Here is a 22,777-nt window from a genome sequence, read left to right on the forward strand (position 1 = left end):
AATCAGTAAACACTGGGCAACTTTCAGCCACTGGGCAAACAGTTCTGCACAGCAGGATATCACCCACAAAGCTGGAGCACATCCTGACTTAAAGCACATTGGAAAGATCAACAGAGCTGCCTGGTCATGGTGTAAAGTTCCCTTCCAATTTTATGTGAAGAATCATTGCATTTCTATTCCTCTTAAGCTAAGAAGCTGTTCCCGTGAGGAACCTTGGGAAGAAGCTATGAAATGGAACATCAATTACAGTGTTTAATCTAGAGCTGAGCACAAGAGCTCCACTCCCATTGATCCATGTCAGTTGTTTCACCTTAAACAGCTCCCAGAAAATCTTTTCCCCTCAGTTCCCACTCCTTCTGCAGTCAACAACTGCAGCTGATCTTTGGATGCTTCTAACACAAAACTAAGAATGGTTTCAAATGGAAATTTGGGAAAATAATAGCAAGGAGCATCTCCTGGAACAAAAAAGGCTCCTGTGGAGTTGACAAGGCTATGGTAATGATAGGAAATTAGCTCTCAGTTTAGCTTTGTTTTCAGTAGAGCCTGTCAAATTGTATCACAAATAATTATATAATTTTCCCTCCACTGACTCCCTAATAATAAAACAAGTTTTCATATAAATATTTGTTGTGCCAGGAAGTTTTTCTCTAAGATCATTAACTTTTTGATAGGAAAATATGTCTGTTCTCTGTTGACCAAAATGCCTCATTTTTTTTCTTTGGTTTCGACAAAAGCTCAACATTTTTATCAATTTAGCTTTTCCTTTGTGCCAAGTGAAATGGGAGGCTCTTCCTAAATAACAGATATCACAATGACAATAACACCACAAAGTAAAGTCTGCCCATTTCATGAATGAGCCCAATTTTTATTTCTCTTCATCACAAAAGTCATCCCACATTTGTTGTACACACTGTTGGTTGCTGTGTTACGGGACATATCACCAGGTACCAGATGCTTTACTCTTGCAGAAGCACTTCTAATGGAGATGGAAGCTTCTGTTGGCTGTATTTCAGAACAACAGCAAAAAATACAAAACCAAAATATCATCTTCAGCTGCATAGCAAATATGGATCAAAAATTTAACACTGTATCAGATCACAAGCGTAAATATACCTCACCATAAATAAAATTCATTGTACAAAATAACTCAAGCAGCTTTTCATACAAATATGGTACATTTGACAACAGTTTTGGAGAATATTTTCTTGGGTTTTTTTACACCTTCAATTCTTTTTTCTTTTTTTCTCAAACATACATGAACCTACTGGACTGGAGTAATACAGGAGAAAAAGGACTAATGTTGTTCAATGCTACTAAGTGCTGTCAGACTTTAAAAGGAAAACCATTGAAGTGCTGAGCTTGAACTAGTTTGCTTCCCCTTTCTATTGTAGCATTGAAAGTCAAGTGTAGCATCATTCCAGAAAAGCATGTGCACTGCCAATAGTCACATTTTATAATGGCAAAGCCAGAGGGGACATTAAAATAACCTGGTCTGACTTCATTCATGACACAGGCCATCCTTTCTCCTGCCCTGTAATTCCTGCATTGAGCCAACAACTTGTCTTTGAAGTAGACATTCCAAGTGGTGGCTGGTGGATCCCAGGGAGTTTGCAGACTACTTCATCATAAGGAGGAAAATATAGGTAAAAAGCAAATCCATAGTCGCTGGACTTGGAAGTATTCAGACAGGGGTCAACATTTCCCTAGGAAAAGAACATTAGGGGTCTCCACATTATAAAAGGCTGAAAACTACAGGATTGGAGCATATCTGCAAGAAAGACACTCAAATTTGGCAGAAAATCTTCAAGTGTGGAGAATATGCCCAAACCTGTGGCAATCTGTTACTATTTAGCTCTACTGCCACAATTTGCTCCCTATTTCCATTAACAGTGATGACATTAAAAAAAGGATGGAGGAAAAAAAAATCTACTTTCATGGAGTTGTTTGAAGACCTAAGCCTGGACCTCTTTCTTATACACAGTCAAGGAGGATGAAAGAACTGAAGCTAAAGACTATCTGAATCTTTGAGATAATCAAAGGACAGTAACATCAAATCTCAGAAATTAAGACTGTAAGATTATTCCTAGCTGATATCTCATACGACTTGAGCAATAAGGCAAAACATCTGCATACACTCTACAGTCAAAACAGTTTACATTTCATTCATGCACTTTGACATTTTGCTCAAAATATTTAATCCCTTTGAATCTGAAGGGATTTTACATTTTTGCCAGCAAATCCAAGGGCAACAAATAGATTTCATTTACCTGTTCTTTCAAGTACGTGCAACGGTGTTTTGCAGGGTTTCAGGAACCATTATGGCAAAACTACAGCAAAAGAATTCAAAGAGTTTTACAGGTTTAGGTGAAATATCTCACAACTCACTTCAGACCTAAACAGATGCAAACAGGCATTTAAATTCACCTTACTACATCCCATTTTGTAGATAGCTGAGACCGGGCCATTTGGTACAGTTCATCCTTCTGTAGCAACCTCTTGCTCATGCTGGTTTCTGGAAAGACTCCAACATCCCATAATAACAGATGCAGTAGGACATTTAATTTGTGCTGTGCCTAGAGGTGGCTCTGAGAGCCAGACAGGGACTTGTGCCACCTTTTCAGCAACACTTTCATACCAAAATAACAAGCACTTACTATTTAGGTCAGGAAAAACTGGATCTTCGTTGGATCTATCTTCCTCATATCTTGTTTTCCACAAAAAATAAAGTGCTTAATTCTCCTCTTCCTTTTAAAAATATATATCTTTAAATAGCCTCACTCCAGTAGTGTAGAAGTGTTGGAACATGATGGAAAAACAGAACTGACATCCTTAGTGGAAGAGTAAATAGAGAGCAAGGGCCCTGTTAGTGTCAGCAAGTTCCAGATGCTCTTCTGCTGCTCTTCCTCACAACACGGAGGAAACAACTCGCCTTGTTGGGCTGGGTCCTTCCCCGCCACTCCAGGATTTCAGCCAGACTTCCTGAGATTTCAGTTTACTTTCAGGTTACTGTGCTGCACAATTTCCTCCCTGCAGTTGAAATGTCTGTCTCAGTAATTAAAGGAATCTCAAGGTGTGAAAATGTCCAGCACTTGTCATGTGTGGGGTATTTATTGATTTCCATGGGAGTCAGTGATGAAGGTCCAAGAAAAGAAATTCATCCCACCCAACAAGATCATCTCTCGCCAACAGTTTGGCTGTTGTTTCCTAACACAAAATACTCCAGCTGGGACATTCCTAGTAATTAATTCTATGTTCCTTTTGAGAGAATTAACGCCCAGGCTCTGCCTTTTAACATCTGTAACAGCATACAGTTTACAAGGCATGATGAAATGCATGAAAGGAATATATATTATCACATCTGTATACTGTCACAGCAATTATCTGCTGTGACCAGGCTAAAGCTGAGGAAACATTGCCAGTGGTGAGGCTGGGATCATTTTCTCTTGGAGCATGTGGTTTAATCTCCTTTAACTTCAAGCACAAGCTTTTCTATCACTCCAGTGACACTACTGAGGGGAAGCAAGGAAGACCATGAGTTATGAAATCCTCCTTCAAGTTCCACCTGAATTTGTTCTCATTATTCAGGGATCTTAGATTAGCTGAGTAGGAAAAGGAAACAGACTCCAGTATTCCCTCTGAAAGCCTTTAAACTTGCAAAATTCTTGGTATTTTTTGATGCTTATCCTATGTTTTACCTCTTCTAAACAATTACATCATTTCTGAGTGATGGGAAGTTTCCTAAGCCCTGCTGATAGTCACCCTTCTCTGAAGAAAGGTATTTGGTCACTGTGCCTCTAGGAATTTGTGTAAACCAAGGGAAAACAGCATCCCTGAACATACAGAGATTATACACCCCAGCTCTCATCCTTGGCTGAAGATCAAAGATCCCATATGTTCAAGGTAACTACACCTGCATCCTGCCAGGACCAGTGATTGTTTCCACCCAAGTTAATATGTTCAAGAGCACATTCACATGAATGCAGCCTCTTCTGTAGTCCATAGGAAATCTGATTTAGTCCATGGAAGATGTGTCTTCAGGGGAGAACCTCTGCTTTAAAATAAGTGGATGTCCCACAGCAGGGAAAAAGCCAGGCCATTTTCTCTTTCCCCACCTCTCTGAAGTGCTCAGGAGTTATTTGGTGACTACATCACTGCTATTCTGAAGCCCACATGCCAAAGCTCCCTCTAACAAATGCTGGAGAGGCCAAGAGCATGAAGCCCACCCAGCCTGGGGCACACAGCCATCCACAACCCCCCTGGCAGGGCTCCTCTGCACCCATCGCTTCATCCTCAGGGCGCTGCCATCAGTGCCATCCTGCCTTCATCCCTTCTTCCCCTCCAAGAGTGAATCAGGGACTTTTCTTCAGACCCTCCTGCTCTGTGGCCGGTGGCACATGTCACTGGGGGGGCTGATTTGCCCCACTGCTCCTGTGGTGGGAGCGGGTTCCCGGCGCTGTGGAAGCATGGGACTCTTCCAGCAGGACCCCCCGCAGGGGGCTGCAGTATGGCTTCAGTGATGTGTCTGACCGAGTGAATCACAGGGAGAAACTGGACCACTTCATGGAATAAAAGCACGTTTTGCCCACCCACCCCCACCCACCCCCAAGTCCGAAAGCTACAAGTAAAACCGATCACAGGGATGGTACAGAGGAACATGCACTCAAACGGGGCCGAGGGGAAGATGCGTCCTCGGGTGTAGAGGCAGACCCAGCATCACTTCGCTGCCAGGTCTCACACCAAGTTTACCCCTCCCAGCTGGTTTGGGTTCAGTCCCTTCTCCCTTCCCAACCCACGTGGGGTCCGTGTCCACACTAGCAGGTGGTGGCCAGCGACTGGTGGATTGGGGGCTGGAAGCAGCGCACGTGCTCCACCGTGGAACTGTCTGTTTCCACCGACTTCATGTACTTGTTTAGGATGGCAAAAATCTCGTTGTTCAGGATCTGATACTTCCTGATCCTGTCGGCCATCTTCTTCAAGGGCTGGAGGGATGGCGGGGGAGAAAAACAGTAGATGAAGAGTCTTATGTCATCTGATCAGCTAGAAAGTAACAGTACCTCTGACCTGCTGCTGGAAACCTCTGCTAAAGCAAAGCAGCTATAACACGTGTTACTGTTCCACTTAGCACTTCCCAGGGACTGGTGACTCGCTTCATTACAGGGTTTGATGACTCAAGCCAGAGCATTAACAAGATCAGTGAGTGGTCCTAAGTTAACTGTCCCAAAGTTTAGACTCCCAGCTGCTTATTGATAAAGCCACCAAGATCACAAGATGGAAATACCATCTCCTCAGATCCTGCTTCCCAACCCCAGGAAGAAGGGAAAGCTTTGGGAGAAAAAAGATTTGATTTTCAAGCTAATTAAAACCTTTGCCTCTCTGCTGAGACTGCAGCTGGAAACCTTAGAGTGAATGTGTCCAGTTTAATAAAGTTAACACTGGGCATGGTTGTAATTGATGAGTTTGGACAAAGCAAGATAGAAAACAGAGGAGTGTGTTAGTTCAGGTCCTTTGGGACCTCACCCTTCAACTTACCACGTTTTTTATGATTTCATCCTTCCCATCCTGCCTCTGCACCTTCAGCAGGTGGTAGCAGAAGTCAAAGAGGTCAAAGCGCCGTTGCTGTCCAAGGAGAACAATAATAGAGCAACCTGCCCAGTTCAGACCATCTCCAAAGCACTGCCTGGAAGGAGGACAGGGAGATGGGGTGGGGAGAGATAACAGGATAGAGTCAGGCAAGAGAAGTACCATGGCACCAGGAACTTTCTTTGGTGAATTCCTAGGGAAATCAGGTTCAGTCCTGCTCCTAGAACGTGGGTGTACACCAAGAGAAACGGAACTCAGAAGGAGATATGCAGAATTACACTCAGGCCAGGCTGTGCAGGGTGAATCACAGGGTGAGATGGGTGAGGACCTAGTCTTGGGTTGGCCCATCTACCCACCTCCTTTGGGCACGTCCCTTTACCTTGCTCTTTTCTCCAGCTGTTCTGATAGAAAGCCTTCTGAGCATCAGTTTATATCCATGCACAGCAACATCAAGGACCCACGTTCCCCCTCTACCTCCACAGTGGCCGAGGCTGTCCCTGCCGGCCCCCGGACACTCACTCTGCAGTGAACTCGTTGGTGCCCACGGGGATGCAGTACACGAACTGCATGGCGCTCCAGAGCCGGTGGAACTCCACACACTCGTCCACGTGCATGACCCCGTTGGTCGGGGGCGGCCCGCGCCAGATGGGGTCCTGCAGGTAGCTCCGGATCCGCGTCAGGATCACCTCGAACATGGACAGCCCGCAGCACAGCCGCTCCTTGGTCAGCAGGTCACCCTCCCGGGCGATGGCTATTTGCTGGGGAGGAGGACAACCAAAGGAGCAGAAGTGATGATGTGGCACAGACAGACACCCTCGCGGGACTTAACGCTTCCTGGTCTCTCCCCGGCTCTTTCAAAGTTAACACAGACCCCATGGAAGGTCCAACCTTACCTCTGATGGCTGCTCCCATGGCACTTCCCACCAGAGAATACTCAACCCTCAAACAGAAGGAGACTTCATATTGTGCTCAGTTATATTTTACCAACCTCAGTATCTTTTGGAATAACTATGTACATCAGAAAACGAAAAGTGAAGGCAAAGCTCTGATCAGAAATACTGATCCTTAATTCTGCTAGCATGCTGTTCTGTTCTGTTAGTGCTACTCAGCATTGCTGGGTTTCATGTCACCATTTCTGCAGATTATGAAAATAAAACAGGAGAGAACAGGGACATTTTGCTTCCCAGGACATTGCCATCATCTCTTTAAAATGCAGATGGCCCAGGGTTTACTTGATTTCTTTTGTAGCTAGGGTTAAAAAGCTCTGAGCAAGATGAGAAGCCACTGGAACCTTAATACTGGAAAACCTGTGGTTTATAAGAAAGTCAAATAATACTTTTTCCAGATGTGGAAGCTTTACATGTATGGACAATTTCTGTGACATTCCTGCTCAGATTTAGATATACAAATCTGGAATGGCTCCACTGGATGGAGTTATTTTGGCTTTTACACTAAAGGAAAATGAAAAGAGAATCAACTTCGTTTCATCCCCATTGCTCCCGCAGGAAAAAAAATGGGGAATTTAAAAAAGCAAGCAGAGGCTGCCCCTGGGAGCAGTGACCCCCCTGAGCTCACTGAGTGGAGCTGTGGTGCAAGCATGGGGGTCACTTGCTGCCCTATTTATTGCTGTTCCAAAGCATGACTGACTTCTGTTTGCAGAGCTGCCAACAATAACATGGGAAATGGGAGCTGAGTGCTGTCAGAGCTGTGGCTGTGGGAGGCTCCAGCTCTGCCATGCTCACCCTGGTAGATGAGAGGCTGCCCCGGCCCCACAGGCAGAGCCTTTTACCCCTCTCACCACTTTGGCAGAGACACGCAGAGCAAGCGTGACACTTCCCGAGACCCCGCATGTCCTACAGGACTTCCTGGAGCCTTAAGTAGTTTTTCAGTGTTTGCTCCATTTCCAGCTATCCCTGTAATGCCTATGAAAATATTATCCCAATCAGAGTCACGATGGGGACTCAGAGCAGCTGGGACAAAGGGCAGGGACATGTCCTGGCCAGACGTTAAGAACATGAATTATGCTCCGTTTACTCGGGTCACCTTCATTCCACTATGAAAAATTTATGAGTGCGCCTGCACACCCCCCTTCCTGACTATTAGTTTATGCTGGAAGTAACCTAAAGCATTTTTAGTTTGGTGGTTCTTGAAAGCAGAAGCATGATAATTCTTGTTTGTGTCACAATTTCAAGGATGTTCTGGGAACCTCAGCTCAGTTAATGTTCAACTAATAGCAAATATCATGGGAAAGCTGTATTGGTCTGCAGAGGCCAGATTGGGTCCGAGATCCCTAAACCTGTTAAACTCAGGAATAATATCACCAGTTCCATGGCACACACCTGCATGTGTTTGCTTAGCAAGTAAAGATTTATTTTATCCAGTTTTTTGATAGCTAAATGCTGTACACTTTCCCTGTCTTCACCCGCTCCAGGCTCTTGTGGGTACAGATCTGCAGACACCAGTCTATCATGGCAAAATGAGGACACAATAGAAGTAGAGCCATTTCAAATGTAAATTAGGTGTTAGCATTACTCTTTGCTAAGATACAGTGATAAAAGTGGTACTTTGGATAACAAACTTCTCCAGTGATCTTAGTACACTGTTTCTGAAGAAGTCTTAATTTAGAAAGGGAGGCATATGGCTTACAATGCAGCAGTGCCATCAGCTAAGCACATTCACAGACAGAATTTGGTTCTAAAATTCATCACAGTAAGACCAGTCTTTGATACAGGACTACCATCCTTGGATAGATATCTAACATGGGGAAGGCAGCTGGAGAGCTGTTGACCTTGTGGCCAGAGCTGCCTCACAACCTGGGGTCCCACTGATTTCTAAGATCAGGAGAGGAAGGATAGTCTCAAGATAAACTGTCAAAGGATGCCACTGTGCTGGCTCAACTATTCCCTCTGTCTTCAGAAGGAAAGGCTTCTGTTACTTCCAGTGAAAAAAAACAGACTGACCAAGCAAGGATTTGAAAATCCCTTACTAAATACTCCTATGGTCAGTATTAAAAGGGAGAGGATTCCTTTAATGAACCACTTTGATGCCCCTGGTTCTTTATGAATGACCCATCAAACAGCTGCTTCTGGATTTCCAATTTAAAGTAATTATTTACAACAATCACTGACAGTTTTCCTGCCATTGCACAAAACCAGTTTTGATTTTCCAGTTTTTGAACCTCTTTTACAGACCTTTAACTGGTGAGCTTGCCAGAACCCTACCCAAAACCTGCAAAGACTGATACATCCCCACTAACTCTGGCTCAGCCCCTTCACAGCACAGAATTCTATGAAATGCAGAGGGCCACCTTTTGGGAGAGGCATCTAGAAGGCATTGTCTACTCAGATTCTGAACAATTGCTAAAAGGCATTTATGCATTCTGCAGGAAATATCCCATATGGCCTGTGTCCAAAACTGCATTTCCAAAATGCATGTCCAAAACTGCATAAGGAGCAAGCTTAGAAGCTATGGAGGCACCTATAGAAAGCGATTCTTGTGTTCATTTACATTTGAGCTCAAAAAAAAAAAAATCTGGTACCCAACTGTACCTGTGTGATGAATATGGGAACAGTTTACAGAAATATTATATTTTAGTTGGACATGAAGCACCTTTTGTTTTCATCACCTATGGCAGGGATAAGCAACGAGTGACTCTAATAGCAGATTTCAATGATGATTTTGCATGGAAAGAAGGAAAGATAGAAAGACCGACACAAACACACAAAAACACAGAGGTGAATTCTTTTTCTCGAGTGTCTCCTTTAAAAGGAAGTGTCTACAAAGTAAGACAAAGCCCTCAGTTATCCAGCCAATTTCTTTGTTTCAGATGATTTCCAATGATGCGAAGTTCAAAATGTCCTTCATTCATCAGAAAAAAAAAACAAGAGAAAAAAATCAACAACTTTCTGCCTGCCATAGATCTGTCACCTCATACAGCTGAGTGTTCATTCCGTTCCCTCAGCAGTACATTACAGAAAAAGGGTGTTGATTTATTTGATACTTTTAATGTTTTCTACCCCATCAACCCCATTAAGTGGGCACTGGAAGTTTGATTATTACTGTCAGTGGAGCTCAAATTTTGCCCATTACATTGACCAGTCTATGGATGTATTTTAAACCATACTCAGTTTCTGCACAAGGGATCTTTCCCAAGCTGAGACCTACGTCAAGAAGATACTTTAATGGAGCCATAATTTTAAGCATGTGCTAAAGCTCTAAGCATGTGCTAGGAGGGAAACCATTCTCAGATGTATTCCTTGACAGGGATGAACTTAAAATAGACCAAGCTGCAGCCCTAAAATGAGAACCCCAAAAGTGATGGCAATTGATTAAGTTAGGGATAGTTCTGCAAAGTTTCCCCTCAAACCACTCCAGCAATTCTCCATCTTTTTAAAATGGAGAAGGAGAGTTTTTCAGAGTTGTTCTGATTCAGAACCGGCTTCTAGCACACTTGCCTTACAGCTCCCTGCCAGGTCTCCTGACCAGAGGCAGAAGCACAACATCACTGGACCCACTCACAGATTTCCCTTCAGGGTGTCTGCTAGGGCAAGGATTCTGATTTGCTTGTCCAATTGATGTTTTGCAGAAAAAAAATAAATCAATGAAAAAAAAAAAAAAAGGATCACTGTCCCAAGGCCAAACAGGCCGTCCGGGGACTGCTACGAGTTTTCAACAGCCATCCCTTTCAATGAAATCCTTACCTGCGGAGTGCCCAGCCTCTCTATTAAGGGAACCAGGTGAAGTGGGGCATACTTGGCTTCGAGACGCTTCATGCGCACCTCCAAGCGTTCTCCTTCTGTCAAGCGAGCAGCAAACAGTGAAATGAGAGGAGGAAGTGGAGACCCGCAATTTCCGCCGAGTTTGCTCAGAGCTGCCCCCCAGCAACCATCCAAGGGGACTGTGGATCAGGGAGCCAAACCGACAGCAATGAGGGCACCAGTGATGCAGAGAAGGGAGGGATGTGCGATTGCAGTCTCAGCAGCAGCTTTATCACACATGTCCAAAAGCATGTCCCTGCTACCGATCGCTCCTGCTGGGATGGACATTTCATGCTGTCATTCTCCAAAGAGGCTGTGAAATGGCTTTAAAACCTGAAGGGAACCCCCAAACTGACTGAGGTTTCAGGCTACAGGAAATGCACCCTTGGCTTTTGTTTGCACCTGACGTTTGGCTGTATTCACTTATCTGTTTGGAGGGGGAAACAGGGCTAGAACTAATCCTCAGCAGAAATGGGAGAGAACCAGCTTCTGGGCAGAGACCTCTGAGTCTGCCCACTGCTTCCCTCTCAGCTTCTTACCTTTGATGTAGACCCTGGGCAAAATATTTTGGAAGGGAGCAGCATGCAGCAAATCACAAACTTCTTCCTGGGACTGAGGCAGGAAGAAAGAAAGATAAAGTAAGTTAAAAAATACCTACAGGGGATTCGTGAACGGCTCAGGGACCTGGGCAACACTACAACAGTTCATGCCTACAGCACCTATCCAAATCCAACCCAGCTCAGTAGCAACTCCAACAGTTTGAACCTAAACGAACTGAAACTGGAAGAAATACCTCAACTTAAGACAGGAAGTTTCCCCTACACGAATAAGTTACTTCCTGCCTGTACAAGGCCAGACCTTTATATTTATTTTCTGTCCTATTTACTAGCACTGCAAGCAAGGGGGGGATAAAGAACACAGAGGTTTCAGTTTCATCTTACCCTGATGAATTCCTGCTGTCTGTTCTTACAGAGAGTGCCCAGGTGGAAATTACCCTTTGGCTTAGTTATTTTAGGAAGTGTACATGTAAAATATAGCGATGTGTGGCTCTACTGCAAATAGGTACATCACACATTGGTCTGAAATGATTTGTTTCTTCGTATGGTGTTCTCAGCCAGGGCTATCAGAATCCCAGTGGTGCAGGCACCAGGGAGAATAAAACAGAAGTCCAGAGAGGAATAACATCATGAGATGCCACCTGAGGGGATGCATGCCAATGCACTTGAGAAAAAATAATCCCAAACACAGATGCACAAGGAGGAGAAACCTAGAAATAGGCAGGTGGAGACTGAGGAGCGATGGCTGACAGTACATTGTATACGAGTCTGCAATGGGAAACAGCAGCAAGGAAACCAAAGCTGTTTAACACAGAGGCACCGCGTCACGACAAGGCATCAGCCTGCTCCTACAAAAGCCTAGTCCTAGGACATGCTTCCAGTTCTGAGCTTACTGTAGAGATGTAGACACACTCGAAAGCAGATCATGACAGCGCAGCAAAAGATATCTGGGGGCCAGATGGAATGACTCGGCTGGGTCTGTTCGGGATGCAGGGCGGGATTCCCCACCTTCCAGCCAAGAGGACAGTGTAGCATGGAGCTGCAGGAGGCTGTACTGGCGCATGGATGCCGGGATGAGAGCAAGTTTGTGGGAGTGCAGTTTGTGACACAGTGCTGGAGGGACAGGAACAGTCTGGGGTCCCTCCAAGGGCAGAGAGATGCTGGTGCTAACAGAGTGGGCCTATCACCTTAGTTGTTTTGTTTGTAAAAGACTATTCATTCCTAGATGAATGTTCTTCCACTGCTGTTTCCCTCTGATAAAGAGAGTATTTTCACCATTTGCAGCCTGCATTCATCTGATATCTGTCCCAAAATTAGTCATGCTATTAATAGACCTCTTCCCCAAGGACCATTAACTGAGAGTACAAATTCTGCCTCGAAATTTAGTCCCAAGCAACCCCTCATTCTTCAGACTTAAACAATGAAAAGGGGTAAAATGGGACAGACTGAGCATCTGCACTAGAGCAATTTTTGCCAGCAAATACCACCAGGCTTAGATCACTCAGACAGCTCTGAAGGTAACTGCACCATAAAAGCAATTCCTCCTGCTGCACAAGAACTCCATTAGAGGGAAAATCTTGTTCTGTGATGGCTCTATGAATCTGACACCTTCCAGAAAGTGGGAACCAGTGCAGCTGCGTGCAAAATGGCTTTATATTCTGAATCTACTTCTGTGGGGAAAAACAGGGAATCAGAAAGGGAGAGACTTTTTTTGGCACAGAAAGTGGGCAGATGTGGACTTGGATGGGCAATCTTCCTAAAGGGATCCCTAAATTCCCACCATCTTTGCTTTATTTTCTGCTATTCTAAAATGCCAGTACAGTGCTGATGTACAGTTCCTGGGACTGAAGGAACATTGTTTCATTGAAATGAAGGATTTCTAAAAGAAACGTGTCCCTTAAGTCTCCATTTAAAGATGGGACAGAAAAGGCAAGTGCAGTACATCCAGCATAAAACCCAACACTGAGAACAGCAGAAAGCACTGACCAAGCCACAAAAGAAATAGAAACTGCCAGAATATAGTTGGCAACTCTGGTCATTCTATAAAAGCCAAGCTGCTGAGTAATATACATCTCTCTAGTTTTCTTAATCTTCAGCAGTCACTGCTCACTGAAAGTGTTTGATACACCCCATCAGGAACTAAAGTCTCTTGATCTGGAGTTAAAATGCAAGGGCAGAAATATATATATTTTGAGTACATGCAGAGACTTTCAGTTTTTCCTGTGTTTTATTGCTGGATAAAACTTGGAATCATTGAATTTCCTTCTGGTTTTGCTCTGAACTTTCTGGCTTTGCTTGGAATCCCATCTCATGCTAGGGAAGTCTATCTGAAATAACCCTGCCAAAACCATTATGACATAAAATATGCATATTTCATGTAAAATTGTGTCATTGAACACTCCCCAGTTGGCTCTAGGCCAAACTATGAGATAAATTCATCACAAAGTAAATTTACGTGTGAAAAGCTAGACGGTAGGAAGATGAGTGGCACTCAGCCACAGCCTTTGCCCCACACTAGAAAGGGCATCACATGAGCTGAGAGACTTCTGCACATGCAAAACACCTGTGGCAGGGGGCAATACAGAGTTGTCACTCCAGCTACTTTCAGTGAGGATGTCATAGGAAATATATCATCAGCTCTTCTCAGATTTCCTTCCTGTTGAATTGCTTTATCCATATCACCATTAGAATCAATCAGGTTGTTTTCATTGCACTAGCACCCTAAAAGAGCAAAGGGCTCAAATCTACATCTCACTGTACAAAACACGTGTATAAAAAAGTATTGATCCCTGCCCCAGAGAGCTTACAATCTAGAAATAAACTCCAGTTGGTTTTATTTCTGAGAAGGATGAACAAGGGGTAGCTTTGGGTCCAAAAATTAAATCTAGATCTTCCAGTATTCAGATTCACCTTCAGCAATCCCAGAGGCATGACCAAGTGCCAGTACACACCATCCCCATGGACATGCCCAAAGACTCCAATAATACAGCCCCAGAGAGACCTTGAAAACACAAGAAGCTGGAAAGTAACATTTCCCAAACTCTTCTGTTGGAGAACCCACTTCCACTTATACTCTTGAGCTGGAAATCTCAAGTATGATGTGTTGGTGCAGGGGGTTTTGCCTTACCAAAGCCTGCTCGATAAGGAGGCAGAAGAGAATGGCATTGCCCACTTCTCTGAGGCTCTGGAACACATCAGTCTTCAGCTCTGCATACTCAATGATGTCCTTCAGCTGATGATGGAAAAACTCCAGGATTCCTTAAAAGACAAGGAAGGACAGTCAGGAAGAGAACAGAATCATCCTCTGTTAGCTTGGGTAAAAAGACAATCAGTGCCTGATATTTCTTTAGTCACAAATTGCAAGCTGCAAAGGATACACAGAGACTGGCATTGGAAAGAACTAAGATGCAGTGTCTTATCCTGCTTTCAGTAACCCTTAGAAAATAGGAAGTAAGTCATATGAATTCCTTGGATTTCCACATCAGAGGAAAAAAGAGGTTCGAGACTAATGGATGACGTGGTGCTGGCTCACGTAATACCAGCCAGAGCTTCTGACTGCAGACATGCTGCAAAAGACATGCTGCACCAGCTGAATAGAGCATTTGAAAAATACCAATAATAAACAATATAACAAAAACATATAATTATAAACAATAACAAAAGCTTATAGAATCCTGAAAACAAAACAGAAGCTACCAGAAGACATTCCCTTATCTGTGTGTTCAAAAGGAAATTTACAACAGGAGTTTTCCTGGGGAAGTTTCCTATACACGTTCCAGAGTCAATGGCAAAGCAGCTGAAAGTGTCCCAGCAAGCCTGGCTGCACGTGGCACTGGCATGTCACCTGCCCAACATGGTTTAACTATTAGTGTGGGCCTAAGTAAACACTGCACCAAGACATTGGTGAGCTCTTGCTCAAGCATCCCTCTGCAGCACCCACCTGGAGAGCCATATTCATGTCTTGGCAAGCGGCATATCTTGGGCATTACTTCGATCAGAGTCTTCACATACTGCAGGATGGTGCCTTGGAGCTGTTGGAGAAAAAGAGAAGTTAAATAGGCTCTCCTAGCATTGGTTTTGAAAGAGGCTGGTTGAGGTTGGGTCCACATCTGACAGCACAGGATGAAACTTCAGCAGGAGTCCAAGAAAGACTTGCTTAATTTGGATTTCACTCAACTATAAAATTCAGCCCAAGTGTATGGAGTCAGAGAGCTTTTATAGCTTCCTCACAAAGAATAAATCACAGCTGCGTGGATTTTCGAATTCAAAATACAGCTTGCTGTGTTTGCACTGTTTGCAGCTGAAATCCAAACAAGGCTCAGTCTTCAGTCCAGCTGGACTTGTGCTTCTAAACCAAAAAGCATTTTACCAGAGCTTCCAAAGGAGTCCTTCCCCAGCACAGGAAATGCTCCTTCCACCTGAGGAATAACACTGGATACTCAGATTTTAATAAAGAATTTACATTCATGTAGAACAAGTTTCTGCAGAACTGATGTTTTGCACTAATATGGATTAGAGCAAAGCACATTTCTTAGTTTAAAGCACTTGCTGACATTTGCAGTTACACACCTGCATCCTGTAGATACATTATCTGGGATTATGGACTAAACTCTGTTTAGTCAAACATAAAATCTTTGTGCTGAATGCTGTCTGATCCTGGTGGAAACACTCCATCATCCCCCAGGAATCAGTGGGATTCCTCAGCAACGGTGAAAATCAGACACAAATGTTTCACTGTGGATCAAGGGACATGACGGTGCCCAGATGTGAACACCCTGAGCCCAAAGCCCACGCCGACTGTCCTGCCTGGACCTGTCAAGGCTTTGGGGATTCTCCATCACCAGGGTCAGGCTCAGAATTACCAGGCTCTTGACGATCTTCAGCAGCTCTTCCATGACCACCGCGATGCCCTGGTAGCCAAGAAGGCGGCAGATTGTCTTGAAATGAGGTGGCCCCACGAAATTGCGGTAGGAGCTGTAGATGTGACTGTAGGCAATGTTGAGAGGCTGAGAAATTAGAAGCACAGTGACAGTTAGACAGCAGCATCGACCAGACCTTAAGTAATCCTCTTATCACAGTATTATGTTCCATCACTTCAAATAAAAATAAGAAAGAGAAGGAGAAATAATAAAACCCATGACAATTCCCATTTCTACTTCTTGGGGCAAAAAGGAGATTGCTTTTCTTCTGTGTAGTCAGATATATTCTAATCTCAACACATTGTTATGCCACAAGGTTTATTATCCTACTGTGTAGCAACAGCACTTTCATTTCCAAGGTAATTTACTCTCCCATACATTCCCAATCAAGTATTTCAGTTCAGTGGCCCTTTGCCTCTTCAAAACCAAATTCTTCTCTACTAAAATGAAAACCTTTATATACATTTAAGCAGACAGATTTTTTTCCCTATGGGCACTTGCTTTAAATGAGGCTTATTAAGAAAAGCAGGAACTGCAGCCACTGAGTTCAAGGGCAGCTGGAAGAGACACAGAGAAGATCGTTTTTGCATCTGGAAAACTTTACATCAGCCTCTACTTAACAGACATCCCCACGGGTCTGTGACAAGGGTAAGAATCTGACCCTAGTCTAGGGAGAATAGTACCCAGGGCATTGGCTCCCGAAAGTTTTTAGCAGCAGAGAACAGAAAGTGATTTCCAGGAATGTACTCTATCAGTGTCATCTTGGAAATGTGGAAATTGCTGTAATGTTTTATCACTGGAACATTTACAGGATCCATTTGGTGTGAGTGAAACAGAAGTAGGGGGAACTCTCCCTCCATGTCCCTCAATGACATCTCCAACTACAGCCTCAGTGAGCAGCAAAAATGCAATTCTTGAAAAGATTCTTGCATGTAGTGCCCCTTCCAGCAAAACACAGATAAACCCTGGCTCATGCTTAACCAAAAGATCTTTCTCAAACAAAGGGAAGAAAACAAAACGTATCCCTGTGGATATTTTGGACTCCACTCTACAGGGATCCCCTGCCCTGCCAGTAACAGAGCAAAGGGAGTGCCAGGATCAAGGCATTGAGGAGGTTTGGGTGAAAGAGAGCAAAGGCTGAAGTAGCAGAACAGAGCAAACTATTGTCTGTGCTTCACCACTACAGTGGCTGAAGGCTCCAGTTGTCCTCCAATTCTGACTCACTTCCGCAAGACTTACTTTTAACACCTCATCTGAGCTACTAATGAGTTATAAAGTGAAGTCATTTGCTAGGAATTGGAAAAGCATTTTCTTTTGCTCTCAGCTACAGAATTCAGCAGACCGAGGTACTGACTACACTTTCATAGACTTGTCAGATGCTTTAATCAATTAATTGTCCCTCATTTTGTTACAGCTCCATTGCTCTGGTCCAGCAGCTCGTTGCCTGCTGTAATTCGTTGGTGCTCTCTGAACTAGCAGAAATAAGCACATTTAGAAAGTCCCCTATTTTCCATGAAATATAATTTCTCCTCCTGTTCCTGGTAGGTGAAAATAGCCCTTTAATACTATAAAGTACAGAAAGGCTACCTTAGAGGCTCATTCACAACGAGCATGAACTTTCTCTCCCATTAAAACTAAAAAAAAGGGCCCTGAATGAGGCATGAGCCAGAGTTTAACAATTATTTAGGCAGACAGAAGTCTACTTTCAAAACTCCTTGGATACCAACTCCTGTTCAGAGAATGGCATTTGAGCATCCTACTTAGTCTTCTGTCTGCATTCTCAGATAACCAAGTCTTTAAAAACCTGTTTGGTAGAGACAGAACCAAAGCCACTAGTTACACACCCTGATACATCTGAAGAACAGCAGTGGCTTATGTTTTGAAAAGTGTGTCTGTTTAAACACCAGGTAACACCCAGCCTGGAATATTTGCCAAATGGCCAACACCACCATTCCAGAGGGAAAGTCAGTGCAACAGGGCCCCAGCCCAGCCACACTGCCACAGCCTGTGTTGTTTTGGCTTTTGCAAGGCACCATCCCTGCTCCAGGTGTCCCCAGAAAGTGCTGTGCTGCAGGAGTGATCCAAGTGGCCCTGAGATGGCTCCTTGCACCTTCCTTCCCTGTCTCCCTGTAGGCTCCTTTAGCCTGTTATTTCCCCAGGCTTAGCACGCCAGGGCTAGAGAGGAACAAAATATCCCCATTTCAGTGGGTCATGAATCCACACTCATTTCTGGAAGCCTCTTTGCTACTCCACGGCCAGCAGACAGGACTTCTGTCTGTGCACGAGCCTTGGTCCCCTGAGGTGGGCTACCACCACCAGTACCCAGTTGTAGTGCAACTGGTCAGGTTTTCCCCATAACGGGGCTGATGTTTTGCTGCACGGGCAGCGAGTAGCCAGTGCTGCTGCACAGCTGCCCACCTTGCAGCACTTCTTCCCTCTCAGTGAGATAATGGGGCTGGAGAGCAGCTCTCATCCAGGCTTTTCCCTCAAGTGGGGGGTCTCAGCAATTAGCCTGATTGGGAGAAGACACATTTTAGGACGTGCATTGGCTGCAGATGAGCAGGATGATTCATCCCTGCCTGTCTGCAAGATGAGGGAGGTTCATCGAGCTCTCTGCAGAGCCACACAGTGCACTAACAGCAGGCTTGCATCTAATAATAATACTCTGCCAGCAATTAAAAATATAACTCCATTTAAGGGTGAGATACACAGCTTGGGGTAAAGACTGTAGGATGTAAAAAATGACACCAGTGGGTATTTTAAGAGAAAACAGCTGAAGGTACATGGCACAGCTCACTCCCTCGGGCTGGGCCGCCGCTTCCAACTCCTTGGAGAGCCAAAGCAAATCCCTGATCCCGGCCCTCCCCTTGGAGCAGCAGCTGCTGAAGACCCCCTGGGGAGGTTTGTCCCACCTTTGGTTTGGGGCCAAAGGGGCAGGTTCTGGGGATGGGAGGCCAGGAGTGCAGTGTCCTGCAGAGCCCAGGTATCCCACCCTGCACCCAGGTCTCAGGGACAGTCATCTGTAATTGTGAGCATGTGGGGAAGGCCCCCGCATTGCTTTGGAAGCTCAGGAGGTTACTAAGGATGCTCTGGAGTGGATTTAGTAGCAGATGAAGCAAATCAAAACCCAGTTCTATTTCCAAATCTTTGAGCTTGTTGTTGGCCATTACCCAGACCTGTCTGAGCTCACCTGAGAAAAGGCAGGGTGAGTTTTAGCTGATAAAATAGATCAGAGAGAGATAATAAACAATCTAACTGTTCCAGAATTCCCTTGGAAAAATGAAGAGCTAATGAAAGAGGGATATAGAGACAAAAAAGGACTTGCACACAGCCCAGGACTAGTCAGGGCTCCCAGCCAACCTAACTGCAGTGCAACAGCTGAGATGGTGTCTTAGAAAGTGAAAAACAATTCTGACCAGAATTGCCAGAGGAGGGTCTCTAGTCAAATGGCCTGAATATGTCCTGGTTCCTTCTCCTGCCACAAGCAACCTTCACTCCCCTTGAGTTTTTACCATATTCAGCTTTATCAGCTGGTTGCTGAGACTTTCATGCAAAAAACCCACATATTTTCTACCTGGGATGGACAGGACATGTACAGTGCAGCAGCCATGGTTACAGACTGTATTGAGACTGTGTCTGTCTATATTCTGTGTCTCAGCAAAACAATGAGATATTAGGAAAAAAATCTTTACTGTGAGGGTGGTGAGGCCCTGGCACAGGTTGCCCAGAGAAGCTGTGGCTGCCCCACCCCTGGAAGTGTTCAAGGCCAGGTTGGATCGAGCTCTGAACAACATGGTCTAGAGGGAGGTGCCCCTGCCCGTGGCATGTGTGTTGGAACTAGATGATCTTTAAGGTCCCTTCCATCCCAAACCATTTTATGATTCTGTGATACCAATACTGATTTTCAGGACTGTATACACTGATATTGATTGCAACAAGCTGGGTAGCACAGCCCAGAAGGTCGCTTGGAAGGGATCAGCAGCCCCCACCACCAAGATCTCCTGCAGCAACCACAGCTCCTTCACACCTTTGGGCTCCATCCTGTTCACATACTGTGACTATTTTTACAAGCAGCAGCAGGATGCACAGGTTCCATCTGCCTGCACACTTTTTAAAAAAAGGGGAGCAAATTCAACCAGGGAAAGGGAAAGAGGGATGTCCAGTGATTCTGGCGCGACCCTGCATCCAGCAGTGCCAAGAAAAACATATGCACTCATGAAAATACATAAATGAAGCCCAATCTAAAGCATTTACAGAGAGAAGAAGTGGTTAGTGAGCAGTAAATAGTGGGTTGATGGTAATTTTGCAGCTTCTTTGTTGGAGACTTCGCAACCTGCTGTGTTTTATAAGTGGCTGAATGACAGATAACGGCTCAGTTTCTGCTGGGCACTGGAGCATGCCCATGGTTTGCATCCTATGATGAGGAGTGAGAGGTCCTAGGCAGGCCCACAGCTGGGTCCACCTGCAGATATGGGAAACATCAGTGCTGGAGCAGTCCTGACACTGGCATGGTTTTGGCATCTTCTCATCCTGGGAAATGAGAATTTCAAGTTCATCACTGGTGCAAGCCTGATTTTGGGAGCAGGTAATCCCAACATCACCAAAAGCTTTGCTGCACTTCCCTTAGCAAGCAGTATCAATCACGGTGTGCAGAAAGGTCAGCAGGACCCCTTGCTGGCTAATCCAGCTATTCCCATTCTCCTTGGTTTCCCCTCTTCCTGCTAATTCATCTTATTTGTGAACAACTGAAATTTACTTTCAAAGCAACTGTGAACACTGATAAACTCAGCCACCCAAATGCCTTAAGAAAGTGGTTGTCCCATGAAAATGCTACCAGTTTCTGTAATCTACCTTTCTGAAGCTGGGATTTGTATCCTCAGCTCTCTCCCTGCAGGCAAAGATGTAATTTACTCACAGCATGGAGCCAGCTAAGAGGTGCCTGTCACCCTGCTCTTGTAAGCAGGACCGAACCAAAGGCAGGAAGCACCTGGGAGCACTTTCATTTCCATCCCTGCCCATAATTATTTTCATCTCTGTTCCCAGTTTTCAGCTCGTTGGCAGATGCAGCTCAGCTGCTCTCACAGAGACAAAATGGAATACAGATCTTGGAAGACAAAACCATCCAGAACTGTGAAATGTCAATCAAAAGCAAGGGTCACACATACTCCCTAGCCTGTAATAGCCCCTCCTGATGCAGTTTCCATTACCTCATCACTGTTGGTATCTAGAAGATCTTTGAAAAGTTGCTAACACCTTTCCAGGAATGACATGAGTAACTCCAGACCCAGAACCAACACTTCTTCTGGGAAAGTTCCTCTTGAGCATATTTTGGCTTTGGAGAGCAGTGAGATACTTGTTCAGAGCCTCTCCTTACCAGGCCTGGTGACACATTTGTCCCCTCCTGGCCACAGACTCGAGCTGCTCTCCTGAACACCACTGGGACTGGCATTGCCTCTCCCTCCTGCCCTCTCACCAGACTGACAGGGGACATCCCCAAGTTGTCTGTAAGTCAGGGACATTCAAAGAAGAGCCTGTCTTTAATCCCACACAGTTCATCAGGAGGTCAAGGTCTTTGAAAACCCAATTCCTACTCCCATTGCACAGTTTAGAAAACATTAAAAAGCTATTGGATGTTGCTGCACCATAAGGGTTCAAAATCTGCTCACTGGCTTTGGCTTAAATCAGTAGTTTAAATGTGCAAGAAATCACAGAATTAAGGACCTGAGTCAATGTGTACCACAGACCAGGATCCCAGATTTCATACGATGTGCCAAGGTGTCTGCAACCCCAGACCCTGCTGGGGGTCAGTGATGGTCTTGCTGGGGAAAAAAAGAAAACCCAAACAAACCAGCAAACAAAACTGCCTCAGAAACACATACTTCTCCCAGGCAGAAGCTTTTAAGGATAACATTCCCAAATCACTCGAAGATGCCTGCCCATCCTTTCTTAGTGGTTGCCATGGTGAGAGATGACGGAGCCCCAGACGGGTATAATACAAGGCAGCGCGTGGGGAAGGGATTCAGCAGAGGGAGGAGGGAGGTGAGTGGTGGGAAGAGGGGAAGGCACTGCCTGCCAGTGGCCGCTCTGTCTCCAGCACCGACAGCCACCGCAGACCCGCCGGGGAGGTGAGGGAGGTAAGTGCCTGCCCGCGGCTCTGGGAGGGCTCAGCGATGGGCACATGTGCTGCTCACCTCCTCGTGTGAGAACGGACAAAGCAGCTCTTAAGATGAGCTGCTCTCTTGAGTGAATTAAAGGAAAGTTAGGGATTGTTAAAGAACAGAGGAAGAAGGAAAAAAATAAACCAGCTCTATTGCATGCAGCTGCTGCTCCGAGCGCTTGGCTGGTTGGGAGAGAGAATGAACGGGGCTCAGGGAGCACTTTGGGGATCTAAAGGAGTGATGTGCTCAAGTGATTTGTGGCTGTTGCTAAACAGTAATTTGTTACTGCTGGGGGAGAGCTTTGTTCTTGTATTTCATATATTTGTATTTCTCTAAAAGCACTGATTTTAGATGTCACCAACCTACAGATGTCACATTTAAGATCCTGATATTACAGTGTGACATGCTGCAGGAACAGAAAGAGAAACTCTATTAAGCAACAAGTAAGGTACAGAAAATGCAGCAGCAAGTTAAACCAGTGGATTAACCATAATGAAGCTTTTTAAAAAAAAATTAGGTGTAAAATCAAAATATCTATTGATTGGCAGCTTCACAAGGCAAGTTGGAGCTAGTTAAACGATCACTTGTATGTTAATCCCATTTGAAGCATCCTTTCTATTTCATGGGAAATTAAAAAGCTAAAAAATGCTTCTGATATAGACAACTAGTTAGAGAGATTTTTTAAAAAATCTAACTAAAGTACACCCTGTGCCCCAGCTGGGGTTTTTCTGTTGTTATGAAGCAGGGTGATATAGTAGGCTGGGCAACAGCAGGATTTATCTTTTGTAATTTTAGCCGTCCAAGAC

General features: G+C 44.8%; 1 protein-coding gene across 4 annotated transcripts in view; it reads right to left on the minus strand.

The window, feature by feature from the left end:
- Positions 1–831: 831 nt before the first annotated feature.
- Positions 832–22,777, minus strand: part of CYFIP2 (cytoplasmic FMR1 interacting protein 2) — a 53,885-nt gene continuing 31,939 nt past the window's right edge. For 3 of the 4 annotated variants that reach the window (XM_064671931.1, XM_064671929.1, XM_064671930.1), the window contains 8 exons: positions 15,757–15,900; positions 14,835–14,925; positions 14,022–14,152; positions 10,877–10,949; positions 10,281–10,375; positions 6,100–6,338; positions 5,530–5,677; positions 832–4,979 (listed from right to left, as the gene is read on the minus strand). In XM_064671931.1, the coding sequence (XP_064528001.1) occupies positions 4,812–4,979; positions 5,530–5,677; positions 6,100–6,338; positions 10,281–10,375; positions 10,877–10,949; positions 14,022–14,152; positions 14,835–14,925; positions 15,757–15,900 (1,089 nt within the window). In that variant the 3' untranslated portion in view covers positions 832–4,811. The remainder of the gene's footprint in view (positions 4,980–5,529; positions 5,678–6,099; positions 6,339–10,280; positions 10,376–10,876; positions 10,950–14,021; positions 14,153–14,834; positions 14,926–15,756; positions 15,901–22,777) is intronic. The other variant, XM_064671932.1, reaches the window with a different exon arrangement.

This window comes from Pseudopipra pipra, chromosome 15, assembly GCF_036250125.1.
Source record: "Pseudopipra pipra isolate bDixPip1 chromosome 15, bDixPip1.hap1, whole genome shotgun sequence".
Taxonomy (NCBI): Eukaryota; Metazoa; Chordata; class Aves; order Passeriformes; family Pipridae; genus Pseudopipra; species Pseudopipra pipra.